General features: G+C 42.2%; 1 protein-coding gene across 1 annotated transcript in view; it reads left to right on the plus strand.

The window, feature by feature from the left end:
- Positions 1 to 14,179, plus strand: part of LOC115776876 (glutamate receptor ionotropic, kainate 2) — a 413,631-nt gene that overhangs the window by 252,026 nt on the left and 147,426 nt on the right. The window contains exon 10 of the mRNA XM_030724665.1: positions 2,950 to 3,063. Coding sequence (XP_030580525.1) covers positions 2,950 to 3,063 — 114 coding nt within the window. The remainder of the gene's footprint in view (positions 1 to 2,949; positions 3,064 to 14,179) is intronic.

A 14,179-nucleotide genomic window follows, 5' to 3' on the forward strand; every position in this document is an offset into this window, starting at 1 on the left:
CCTAACCCCTCCCCCTTTTAGCCCTCTTCAGTGTTGTCCTCCATCAACCCTCCAAAAGGCCACAGGGCTGATCAGGATCATCTCTAACATTGTTCCCTGTGGGACTCTAGAAGAGTGTCCCCTGATAGTGCTGAGAGGGGGAAAGCTTGAAGATATGTCTATGTTTTTCAGTTATGTGTTTGTTGGTAGTAGTACAACTCAAGTATCTTATTGTCTGTAAAGACATTTCACAGAACATAAAAATGTGCTGCTCCTTTTCTGCTGGAGCAGATGTTACAGTCACATTGAATGCATTTCTCTAATGTGGCAATATAAAAGGTTAAAAGTGTAAAAGTTCAGGTTGTGTATGGCTCCTTGTATAAATGTCATTCTAGGCATTTTTCTGCTGAAGAAAATCCCCATGGCAATCATACTAGCTCCAAAATAGTAACATTATCAGAGGTAGCAGATCAGATTTCAAGGAGAAATTGTTAGGAAATTGTACTTCACCGTCTTTAATGAAAAATACTGAAAATTTAAGATGGGCCAAAAGTGTCAAAGTCTGCAGAAAATGCAGGCTAAATGTTGCATAGAGGAGCCAAATGCAGACAGGAGGTGGAGGTAGGCAGAGGTGAACTTAAAGTGAGCCATTTATTATAAGCTGTTTGCAGAATCCAAAGGTACATAAGAGGAGAGCCTAAGCAAAAGGAAAATCATCCAGGGGGTTGCCTTGGCCAAGGGGCTAGGCAGATGAGGTGTGGCAATTCAGGAGGCCAGGGCAAGGTCTAGGGATAGAGGCCAGTTGCAGGGATGAAGCAACTTGGGGTTGGTCGGGATGCCAGTGGCAAAGAGAGAGCAGCTGCAGTGACTTGATAGGGGGCTGCTGCTGGCTGAGGAGATGGAACTCCCCAGGACACAGAAGAGGAAGCTGGCAGTGAAGCCTTTTGGGGGGCTGGCCAGGAGGCCAGTGATGGAGACCCTCTGGAGATAATGGAGGTGGCCTAAGAGACTTCAATGTAGGGTGGCGGTGACAGAAAGGAAGAAAACCCTCTGAAGACCGGAGGGTGATCTCCAGCAGGTTGGCGCAGCAATGCGGCACCTCTGGGTGCTGACTATGAAAGAGACGGCACCCCTATGGAGGCTGGCTGTGGCGATGAAGGGGACAGGACCCCTCAGTGCTTTGCAGGTTCTGGGTCTACCAACATTGTAGTCTGAAGGCTCAGGGCCAGTGGCGGTCCTAGCCTGTTTGGCGCCCTGGGCGAGCATCCCTGCCGGCGCCCTCCCACCCCCACCCCAACCCCCCATAGCAATCGCGCAGCAGCGCCTACCGCACTACTCCACTTGGGGGGTAATGAGCACCTGCTGTGTGGTGCATGTAGCTTTCTGCCATGGTCTGACAGACAGCTTTTAACTGAAGGTCTCCCCACCATCACAGGCACACTCAGAATTTCTTTTAAATTTTTTAAAAATTAAAAAAAAAAAAAAATGCAGCAAGTCGAAGGATTTTAGCAACAGAACTTTTATTCCTTTTTCCACCGCCACCGAACACACTTTTTCCCTCGCGCTCGTCTCCCACGCTAGCCCGCATACACACACACGGGGCAGAGAAAAGTGGGTGGTGTCTCTTAAAGGGGAAGGCTCTGCCTGTATCCCGCAATACTGAAGAATCCTTAAAAAAAATTCCTGGATCCAGATCGTGATTTGGATCGCCACCAAAATTTAATCACTTCTTCCTCTTGTCATTTCCAACCGCTCCACAAAATTTCAGTGACATCCGTTCATAACTTTTGGAGTAATTCTGCTGACAAACAGACAGACAAACAGACAAACAAACAACGCAACCGAAAACATAACCTCCTTGGCGGAGGTAAATATACAGAGCTTTGGGTGAGTTGCCTTTATTTATAATTCAGCAGTTACTGTTGGCTGTAACCAGGAAGCTCAGGCTGCACAGCAGGGCCTGTTGAGGTCTCCGGTGGCAGGCACCCCGGCAGCAGATTTTAAGGGCGTGGGCTTAGCCGGTCTCATCCTAAGAACAGAGACGGGTACAGTGGCAGGCTGGGACCTGGCTAACCTTATCCTAGGATCTGGGGTGGGTGCAGAGTGCTCAGCCATCTCCACTGAAAACTGGAGCTGTGGTAGTTCCAGCTTGGGCTACACAGAAAAGTTAGCATGTACTGAATGTTGCACAATGGACCCAAATGCAGACGTGTGGAGGTGGGCAGAGGTGAACTTAAAGCGAGCTGTTCATTGCAAGGCTTTTTGCAGAATCCAAGGGTAAACAAAAGTCTAAAAAAGGAACATTGGAAACCATGAACTACAAAAACATACACTAGGAGATACAGGCTAAGGGAACAGGAAGGGGAACAGACCCGCGAGCAGAACCAGATGCTCAGACAAAGGGGAAGACAGCAACAGAAAGATGATTAGGGCAGAAAGGAAACACCTGGAGGGCCTGGTGGGGCACCTGAAACTGAGTGGGGAAAAACGACTGGGGAAAATAAAACTGAACACCAAGCACATGGAAAATTGATTACCAAAATAAAATAGGAAATATTAACATGGAGGCAAGACAAAGACAAGACTGAGGGAACAGGATGGAAATGCAAAGACAAACTATTAAACCTGAAGACATAAATAACTAAGAGTAGTGGCACAATTAATAAAACAGGAAACCAACACCAGGAGTCAAAATAATAAAACTCATAAACACAAGGAAACACAAAACACCATTAACAGAAACAAGGAATATGATCCCATCTTAGAACCACAAGAAATCGACCCAGGGACCATAACATAGAGGAAAGCCGAATAGTTTTTAAATAAATATCAATATGTGATGTAGCTAAACCCAACATTATTCATGCAATGTCCATTCTGTTTTTGTGTGTCTGTATAACTGGACTTTACATGTGCTCTATCTGCCTGTTCTGGAACCATAACAAGAAAAATTAAATATTTGTTTTACAGATTGGTACCTGGGACCCTCCAAGCGGCTTGAACATGACAGACAACCAGAAAGGGAAGACAACCAATGTCTCTGATTCCTTGTCCAATCGATCTCTGATTGTCTCCACAATATTGGTATGACAATTTTTCTTTCAGATCTTAAACAGACTTTACATTTTGTTCACAACTGGATTATATCATGTTAGTTTCTATCAAAACCAAAAAAATATATATATTTTTCTTAAAAAGTGACATTCCCTGTGGGTGAATTGTGTAGCGCAGAGGTCTACTGTCCATTTTTGTGGCTCTTTTAAACAGCATTGCATAGTCTTCTTAATATATCATTACTTAATACCATTCCTTTGATTCTTTCCAGTTTGGTCAAATAAAATACTGGCTGTATTTTGTTCACTGACATTGGGATCTCTAGTATGAAGGTTCTGGTCAATGTATGCAATTGCCCCAAGGCACTGAAAGCACAGGGGCTCAAAAGGCCAAACGTTTTGTTTTTGAATAAATAAGAATAAGAAATAAGAACATTCTACTTTTAGATTAATTATTATTTCACTTTTATTGTTAGTGTAGTTTGGATTTCTAATCTAATCTAAATTCAAATAACAGAAATGCTGTAATACACAAAAACATTGTGGCAAGAAGAGACGTCTGTGAGAACCAAGCTGAGTTGGTGGAAAATGGTAACAGAAAAGAGGTCAATAGATCTGGTTTATTCAGGTGCATAAATAACAGACTGGCATCCAAGTCATTTGAAGGACAGTTGAGTGCCAGGTCAGGCTGTTTGTTAATGATCCTTGAGCCATTTTTGGTCCTTGTCATGCTGGCCATCTGGAAATGTCTCAGTGGTGTTTCCTTTCACTGCGGTATTCTATCACTTCCTGATCCAATACATAGTGTTGTTTTGTGTAGTTTGTTTAATTACAAAACCTTTAGATAATGATTTATTTCATAGTACAGTCTTCACATGCTTAATCCAAAGCAAACTCTCTGCTGAATCACCTGTAAATTATATTCATAGTATTCACTCATTGTGTCTTTGTGGATTTGCTAACTATTTGCATTATACATGCTTCCCTTAAGCAGTATTATAAGAAGGCATAGTGTACATTTTCAGTGCTATGCAGATGATACCCAGCTTTATCTATCCATGCCACAAATTCATTAGTTAAACTGCAGGAGTTTCTTAAAACTTACATGACCTCTAATTTCCTGCTTCTAAATTCAGGTAAAACTGAAGCTATTGTACTCAGCCCTACAAATCCCACACTAGAGGGCATTACCTTGGCCTCCAGTGACACTGTGAGAAATCTTGGAATTAGTTTGACTAGGATGTGTCCTTCAATCTGCATATTAATCAAATATGTAGGACTACTTTCTTGCATTTGTGCAATATTTCTAAAATGAGAAACATCCTGTCTTAATGGTGTTGAAAAACAAGTTCATGCATTTATTACATCTAATCTGGACTATTGTAATTCATTACTATCAGGTTGTTCTGAAAGCTCCCTGAAAAGCCTTCAGTTGATCCAAAATGCTGCAGCGAGCATACTGACAGAGACTATGAAGAGGGAGCAGATTTCTCCCATACTATCTTCTCTTCATTGGCTCCCTGTTAAATTCAGAATCAAATTTAAAATCCCTCTCCTCAGATGATCTTCATCATTTGGTGTTGAAGATGACCATAACTTCAATCTTGAGTGGTTGGTGTGTGACTCTGGGTCTGGAGGTGGATCATAAGACCAATCTAGGCCTTTAAGGCTCTCCTACAAATGACGCATGTGATGGTGGGTGCTGTAGGTTGAGTGGATATGGCTCGAGCCTTGCATGCAGTGCATTTTCTCTGCACTCCTGCTGTACGTCTGGTCTCTGATAATATGGCTCCTGTGGGGAGTTTGTTCCACCAGTGTGAAGGATCTAGAGTCAGTGATTCCCAGGAGCTGAGATTGATGTCCATGCTCTTGAGGGACACTTTGAGGCAGTCAAAAGACTTTTGTCCTCCTGCTGTGCACCCACCCTGGCTCAGATTCCCATACAGCAGCTGTTTTGTAAGTAATTTATCTGCCATTCTGATGACATAGCCAACCCATCTGACCTGGGCTTTTTGGAATAGAGCACGGACACTAGGGATGCCGGCCTGGGCCAGGACCTTGACCTTTGTGTCTGGCATTTCGTCCTGCCATCTGATGTTGAGAAGTCTGCAAACACAGCTCATATGAAAATAGTTGAGCTGTTTGGCATGGTTACTGTAAACAGTCCAGGTCTCACAAGAGAAGCACTCCAGTTTGTGCTGCATCATCTGCTCTGAGTTGACATTGACAGCACAGTCATCAGGGAATATTAGGTCTCTGATTATAGTCTCTGTCACGTTTGTAACAGCCCGCAAGCACCTGAGGTTGAATAGTCCACCATCAGTCCTGTATCTGATGCGTATACCATCCTGACAATCATGAAAGGTGTCAGTTAACATGAGAGAGAAGACCATGATGGAGAACATAGAGGCTCTTGGTGCTTTGTCACAGGAGAGTTGCTTGATTGCCTTTCTGATTTCCTTCTGTGTGGGAATGTTGGCAAGGTTCTTATTGATTTCCACCTAACGTAGGTGATCAATAGCCTCATTGTTGATTAAAGCTGGGCTGTTAAGGACCTGGTCAAAGTCTCTCCAGAATCATTCTCTTCTCTGTTAGCAGCTTCATCCCATCTGCACTGAGACGGGGGAAGAATCCAGAGGACTGGGGCCCATACACAGACTTCAATTATTATAGAAGCATTTGGTGTTATGTCTGACTGAAAAGCCCTGGATTTCATAAACCTTATTGCTGAACCACATGTCTTGCATCTCCCAGTTTTGTGTTGGGTGTTTTTTCTTAAACATTGGCAATTTTCAGTCTCTTGGCAGTCTTGTGGCCTTGGGGTCATTTTGCAGGCAGGATACACAGTTTAAACTTGACCACAATGATGCGGTCAGTCCATATGGCCTTCGTCACCTTACGTCCTTGCACATCTCTCTTCCTGGTGATGACATAGTTTATGTGATGCCAGCACTTGGAAAGTGGATTCATCCAGGTTGTTTTGTTATGTGTGGGGATGCGAAACAAGGTGTTTGTAATGACAAGTTTATGTGCATCAATTCTTGAGGAGCAGGAGACCATTACTGTTGCATTTGCCAATGCCATGGGTTCCGATGATCCTTTCCCAAGTCTGATGGTTTGTCCACACTCTGACTTTGACGTCTCCAAGAACAATACTTTTTTCAGACTGCAGGACTGATACAATGACAGCATCAATTTTTGTGTACAACCTGTCCTTTGGGGTGGCTGTAGCTCAGTAGGTAGAGCAGGTCACCTATTGATCGGAAGGTCAGCGGTTCGATTCCTGGCTACTCCAGGTTACATGCCAATGTATCCTTGGGCAAGATACTTAACCCCAAGTTGCTCTCCGACCGTCCTGTCGGAGTATGAATGTGTGTGAATGTTAGCTAATTAAAAAGCACTTAGCTTAGTAAACATGGAAGTGCTTGTATGAATGAGAGTGCATGGGTGAATGTAAACATGTTGTGTAAGCGCTTTGAGTGCTCTGACTGAGTAGAAAAGCGCTATATAAGAACTAGTCCATTTAACATTTATGTCATCTGGGTGGGTCATCGTTGGGACATACACACTGAGGAGCGCGACACTGTTAGAATCAGAATCAGAATCTTTATTGTCATTGTACACAGAAGTTGCACAACGAAATTTAAAATGCATTCCTTTCTAGGTGCCTCAGACAATAAATAATAAAATAATAAAAATATGAGTGATAAAAATGATTACTAAAATACAGTGCACAATAGTAAATTAACAGACGAATCTAGCCCCGATACACACACCAACGCACGCACACAGTCAGCACTACCACCCCACATCACTGTCCAAACCACACAGAGTTCAGTTCAATGATAGCCCTGGCATAAAAGCTGTTCCTCAGTCTGTTTGTTCTGGCCTTCATTGTCCTGAAACGTCTGCCTGATGGCAGTAGCTGAAACAAGGAGTGTCCAGGGTGTGAGGGGTCCTGGAGGATGTTCTGTGCCCTCCTCTGGCAGCGGGCATTGAACAGTTCCTGGAGGGAGGGCAGGGGACAGCCTATGATCTTTTGAGCCGTGTTGATGATTCGCTGGAGTGTTTTCCTGTCTGCTGCTGTGCAGCTGTTGAACCACACGCACAGACAGTAGGTCAGGATGCTCTCTACAGAGCAACGGTAGAAGGACACCAGCAGATTCTGGGTCAGATAGTTGCTCCTAAGAACCCTCAGGAAATGCAGTCTCTGTTGGGCCTTCCTGACAATGCTGGTCGTATTGATACTCCAGGTCAAATCATCCTGCAGATGTACTCCCAGGAACCTAAAATCTGAAACCAGCTCCACTTCATCCCCCTCGATGAACAGAGGTTGAATGACATGTGTTGTCCTCCTAAAGTCTACTACCATCTCCTTTGTCTTAGTGGTGTTCAGGATCAAGTTATTCTCACTGCACCACCTTGACAGCCGCTGCACCTCGTCCCGGTATGCTGACTCATCCCCGCCTGATATGAGCCCCACCACAGTGGTGTCATCCGCAAACTTAATGATGCAGTTACTGGCATGTATGGAGGTGCAGTCATGTGTGTAGAGGGTGAAGAGTAGGGGACTCAGCACACAGCCCTGTGGAGAGCCGGTGCTGAGGCTGATGGCTGAAGAGAGGTGGGGACCTACTCTTACCCTCTGGGAACGGTCTGTCAGGAAGTCCTTGATCCAAAGACAGGTGGAGCATGGTATCCCCAGATCTGACAGTTTAGTCACCAGTCTTCCAGGAAGGATGGTGTTAAACGCCGAGCTGAAGTCCACAAAGAGCAGCCGAGCGTAGTTCCCCCCCTGCTCCAGGTGAGAGAAGGCAGAGTGGAGGGCCGTGGCAATGGCGTCCTCTGTGGACCGGTTGGCTCTGTAGGCAAACTGGTGGGGGTCTAGTCTGGGGGAGAGACTGGAGATGACGTGAGCCCGGACAAGCTTTTCAAAGCACTTCATAACAATTGGTGTGAGTGCTACTGGCCTGTAGTCATTCAAACCTCTGATAGTGTTCTTCTTGGGGATGGGGACGATAATGGAGGACTTCAGGCAGGAAGGGACAGCAGCCTGGCTCAGGGACTGGTTAAAAATGCTGGTAAAAATACCAGCCAGCTGAGCCGCACAGACCTTCAGTATCCGTCCAGAGACACCATCGGGCCCCAGAGCTTTCCTGGGGTTCACAGTTTCCAGCATACGCCTCACCTCTTGCTCTTGCAGCCTGAGGATGCTGCTGCTGCCTGCTGATGGATGTTGGATGGCTGTCTCTGGTTGCTGTACCTCAAAGCATGCAAAGAAGCTGTTCAGCTCCTCTGCCAGATTGATGTTACTCTGATCAACTAACAGGCTGGGTTTGTAGTTCAAAATATGCCGAACCCCTTGCCACACCTGCCTGAAGTCGTGGCTCTGGAAACAGTCCTCAATCCTCCTCTTATACACAGCCTTGGCCTTATTATTGTTATTGTTTCCAAGTGAGAGCTGGAGCTTCATCGGGTGATCATTGATGCCTTTGGGAAGCTGAGAAAGTTGTTGAACCAGCCTGGACCTAATGGCAAAACCAACACCTGTTGCTCCATGTTCAGAACTGCTGCAACCGCTCCAGGAGAATGTGTATTCCCCACCACATTCTGTAAGCTGGCCCTTGTCTGGTAGATGTGTCTCACTGAGTGCTGCAATGTCCATGTTGTGGCAGTTAAGTTCTTTGGCAACCAGTGCAGTTCTTTTTGGTCTGTCTGCCTTTGTATTGTCTAGTAATGTGCAGACCTTCCACTTTGACTTTATTTTTCTTTATATTTCGACCACTGAAGTGGGCTCCCCACCAACTGCAGTTTGCTGGCCAGGGTATATTGAAGGAGGCTATGTTTAGGGCACCTTTTCTAGCCCCTTCCTCCATGGAGGCAAGCAGAGTGAATCCTAAATAGGTCTGCTCAGTCACACAGGGGTCGACCAGACTCCACTATGCACAGGTTTGTGACTACAGCTTCCAGTGCATCCACACCTGCTGCTTCCCAACTCGCCCATCACCACAGAGCTTTGGCTGTATGATATTTTGGAAGCCATGACTTGTGCAAGATTATAATGAGGGACAGTGCAGCATCAGCCTCACATTCTTATTTAGGATTCCCAAACACCAAGACAAAGTCAAGACAGCTGGAAGGGAGGACTGGATGCAGTGGATGACCATAACATGTGTTGTTATGCTCTCAGTACGCCACAACACCAAAAATGATAAAGCTTATAGTTAGGGCTGGATCAGGTGACCCTGCATCCTGTCTTAGTCATCCTGAAATAGGCCTAGGCTGCTGGGGGTTCCCATGAGGCACTGAGTGTTTCTCCTTCATTCACCTCTTTTCACTCTCTGCTTATGCATCACACTGCATTTAATCAGTATTAATCTCTATTAAAAATTGAACTGAATTCAATTGATTAGGGATTGAGGGATTGATTGTTGTGGCTGATTGGCATTACTGAAGCTACCATGTGTGGTCTGCTCTGTAGCTGATGGATAAGGGTGCAAATCAAGCATACAGACAGTAGAGGGTTCGTTTTTTCCCTTGTGGACATCAGGTTAATCATAGCTTGAACCCAAATATTAAGTCACATTAAGGAACGCTTCTAGTTTTCATAGAATCCTCATAACAGATTTCTTCAAGTGAAAGAATCTTGTCAGCTAGTTACCTTTTTGTTGGACCAGCTTTAGAGTTTGTTCATTCCCACTTCAACATGACAGCAATTGTGGAGCATGACAAGTATTTTTGAGATATTGAAAGTGTTAGATAAATTCTAAAATTATCTAAAGACCAAGTGCACATGATCAGTCTGGTCTAAAAAAAAAATTAAAAAAGGGTTTATTCTTGCAAGAAGAGAGACAGTCACAGTTTGCCTGGGCAATCATAAGTGCTCTACTGAGGACTCTCTAAGCTCCATATTTTTACACACAGAAAGCACATGGTACAGGAAGAGTGTCGGAGAACAAGAAAGTAACTGAAACACTTAGACGTCTGTAAGCTTCTGCCTTGGTGCATGCAGACAAATAATGAAACCAGACAAGAGAAGAGGATCAAAATCCGACATACTCTTAATGTCTTTTATCAATTCTCAATAACAAGGTACACAAATATGAAACTCAGATACATTTCAGAGAGTGACATTAGGACTGTGGTTAACTTTTGCCTTCACACTTCTACAAATAAAGCACATAACGTTTAGAGAGGTTACACAAAGGTTGTCTCTTCACAGACATCTCTGTTCGTCAATGAGCAGTACATACATAAGCATAACTATTATAAAGAAACAGAAAGTTTGCCGTGCCTTCAAGCATCATTTACAGGTGTGCTTTTAGTGTGAATTGTGGACTGGCAGTAAATAAAGTGGAACACTGTCCCAGTTGGTAAACATCAGACTGCTCTGTTCAGTTCACTGTCAGTGTCCGACATTACTGCAGTCTAATGAAATCTACAAAAATTCAGTTGCATCTTGCTGCCATTTTTGGGCCAGCAATGTGCAAATTAAATATTGCTGCTTGAAATGTCTCTTTATAGCCAAATCAAATTGAAATGGTGCTTTGTGTGTGACCAATTATAGAAGAACAGCTCTCAGACACAATGGTTCTTTTAAAAGATGTGATTATTTTTAAGCTCTTCCTTTTGAAAAATCCTTCAGTGCTTTGCTTTAGCTCTCCTTTCTTTTTAGAGCACTTTCAGAAAATTGACTGATTGATTGTCCAATAAGATTTCATGTTTTAAAGCTCTGCCACCCTTCACACAATTAATCAGACACATTGTGTTTTTGTCTATATTTCAAATGGTGACAAAAGAAAGGAGATCAGGAAGAATATTTAAAGGTACACTTAAAATACTTCTGATCTGTATATTTCTATTAACTTAATTTCAGATTCATCTCTGCTTCAGTACTTACCTAAATCTTAATTAAATGACTGTCTGACATACTGAAACCACAACAGAAGCATTAAACTTGACATATCTTTTAAGAACTGATTGCTGAAAATACTCAAAGCTGATCAGATTGAACTATTAATTTCACTATTGATGTGACATGAGTGGCATTTAGCAGAAACTACATGACTTTTTCAAGTGCTGACAGTGTTGGAGCTGCTGCAATACAGAAATACCAGTCTGTAGTTCTAAAGCCAGGTTAGTCTATTTTAAATATTTGCACAGCAGGAGAAAAAGATACAAATACATCTTAAAAGTACTTTGTAACCACGTTTTAGCAGGACAAAGACTATAGAGACACAAGCCCAATAACAGCTCGTTTGTAGTAAGCTCTGTCATTAAATTATTTCTGGAGTTACTGCTGATATAAACTGGCACTGGTTATTTTTTATTTTTAATAAGTAAATTTGACAATGAGCACCACCTACAATGGTAAATACACTGGTACTTATATAGTGCCTTTCTACTCAATTTCAAGCACTCAAAGTGCTTTCTACTACTAGTGTCCCTCACCAATCACACACAGTCATACAGTGCTCTTATCTGTATCTATCACTAAGGGCTTTTATTTAACATTCACGCATTCACACTCCAGTGGATACATTGGGGCATCTCGGGGTTCAGTATCTTGCCCAAGACACACGGACTGTAGGAAGCAGGTGATCACAACCGTCTGATTGGTGGATTGGCCCTGCCCTTTATTGTAGAGTCTTTACCTAAAATACAAAGCGCCTTGAGGCAACTGTTTGTTGTGATTTGGCGCTATATAAATAAAATTGAATTGAATTTTGTTTTTAGAGACATGTCATGTTGATTAGTTAGTTGGGGTTTAGGTTTTTTCCTTGAAATTTGGATAAAATCATGCTAGTTCACTTAAGTCATTATTTTAAACTAAGCCAGTCAGCTTCAGCTCTGTAATTAGCACACAAATATGGGAGGGGTAAAAATCTCCTCAACTGACTGTTAGAAGGCAAACTAGTATTTACATTTTGTATTTTCTTTAGTACTTTAATATACTGATCGAGTAAGATAAGGTTTATTTATCATATGCAGTTATAATGTATTTTGTACTTGCAGCCAATAGTAAATAAAATAAGTAATTAACTCAAGATAAAAATATAAATACATAAATGGTAAAAATATAAAAGTCTAATCACTGATATTTACATGAGGGCATGTTATTGCAGCTGTTTCAATAAGTGCAGTCTTAGTCCTCAGGCTGTGGTAACACCGTCCTGATGGGAGCAGAGAGAAGAGAGTGTGTCCGGTGCCTTTTTTTCAGAAAAGTAACCTCATTTCTGTTTGTGAGGCACCTGTACACTTCTAAGATAATTTCATTTATCAGTTGTTTGGTTTCAAAAGCTTACATTTCAGCAACATTTCTGCTCATGTTCAAGATTTTGAGCACTTTCAAAATATGTGACACTTTGATGCACCTCTTTTGTTGAATACATTTTAGAAATCATGTACATCAGCTATGTTATCAAGGCTGGCTGAAGCTAAGGACGGCCAACATAATTTTATTACTTACCTTAATTTCCGACCTCTTCCTCTTTTTTGCTTCTGGCTCCTACATGCTTATTAACCTGCTTTTATATGCAGGGCACTAGAGGAGGTGCTGTGCAGCTGCTGACTGATGTCACAACACTGTATCTGTGTTGTATATAATTATATTCAACACAGAATGCTCATCACTTATAATTCATATTTTGGAGGTTAAAAAAAAAATCCAATGCCCACCCTACTGTAGGCATAGTTGCTTTGCTGAGGAATGTTGCACCATTTTTGCAAAATAAATCCCCTGCTTTCATGTTTGCTTGTTTTTTGTGGGTATAAATGCATGAATTGTAAATGTGCCCCCTGCGTCCCCTCAGAATCTATGCCTATGCCAGCACTTATGTTGTGAACATAGAGACAGCACAGTCTCTGTGCTGTGTGAGTGCCATAGCACTAGAGGGAAACTTGAAGAAGCAAACCATATTAAAGCCTTTTATGATCCTGATATTGAAGAGGCAAGTGTAAAAATAACAATATCAAGTAAATTGTGGGTTGTCATTATTTATTGCGGGTCTTCTTTCCTTCCGTGCATACTGTGAAGTGATTGGATTGTAGTTATTAGCAAAGACTCTCCACTGCTGTAATTGCCGTATCAGGATTGAGTCATGGGGAGATGTGTGATGGCTGTGAGCAGCGAAGAAAAGAAGGGAGGGACGACAATAATTGGGTTTGTTACATTTGATTGATGCACACTTTCATCTAGCTTCTCATCATTTTCTCAGGGATTATGTACTATAAAACATGATGTAATTACTGTTGAGATCTTGGCCTATCAACAGTTTATCTACTTAGGAAATCATTCCAGTAATGTTTATGTGGAAATGAAGTACCTTTAGGGTAGTGGCTAAAGCTGCAGATAATATACTGTGTAATTTCTTGGAGAGAGCAAGGAGCAGACTTGCTTTCACTTCCACAGAAACAACCCATTTTTTTTAATTCTTCACTCCAGGAGAACAGCAGAGCTACCTGGAGATTTTTAAAAACATAAACTAACATTTAAACTCAGTTTCAGTGTTGCAAAATATCATCAAAATCATCAAATCATATCTTATGAAGAAATTTAAAAAATAAGTGTTCAATTCAATTCAATTTTATTTATATAGCGCCAAATCACGACAAACCGTCGCCTCAAACAGTGGCACTTAAGTGTTGCTTAAGCCTTTTAGGTTTCTGCATGTTTGTTTATTGAACAGGAATGACACAAACAGAATAAGACGTCCAATTATTAAATTTAATAAAGCCATTTCAAACAGTTTTACAGATTAATCTGGGCCAGGACTGCATCTCATCCCCGTGTGGGATAGCATGAAGTTTTGACCACTTCTAGTTCAGCTTACAGTTTGATATAGACACAGCTTATCAATCTTAGTTACATCATATACAAAACAAAATGTGGAAAACAGAATTTCAACAACAGGGTGACCTCAACGTCTCCATTTCTATCATTGTGTAGTCTCCATTTCTATCATTGTGTAGTCTCCATCAGTGTGGTTTGTTGCCCAGTGAGAACACAAAGTTCCTGATGACAATAAACATTATAAGCTTCCGTATTTTTAATCAGTTATGTTTATCTTCCAGTCGAAGACAAATTTCTCAGGCAAGTAAATGTACATAAGGTAAGGGTACACATATACCATGAACTTCATGAAAAC

This window comes from Archocentrus centrarchus, unplaced genomic scaffold (assembly GCF_007364275.1).
Source record: "Archocentrus centrarchus isolate MPI-CPG fArcCen1 unplaced genomic scaffold, fArcCen1 scaffold_40_ctg1, whole genome shotgun sequence".
Lineage (NCBI taxonomy): Eukaryota > Metazoa > Chordata > Actinopteri > Cichliformes > Cichlidae > Archocentrus > Archocentrus centrarchus.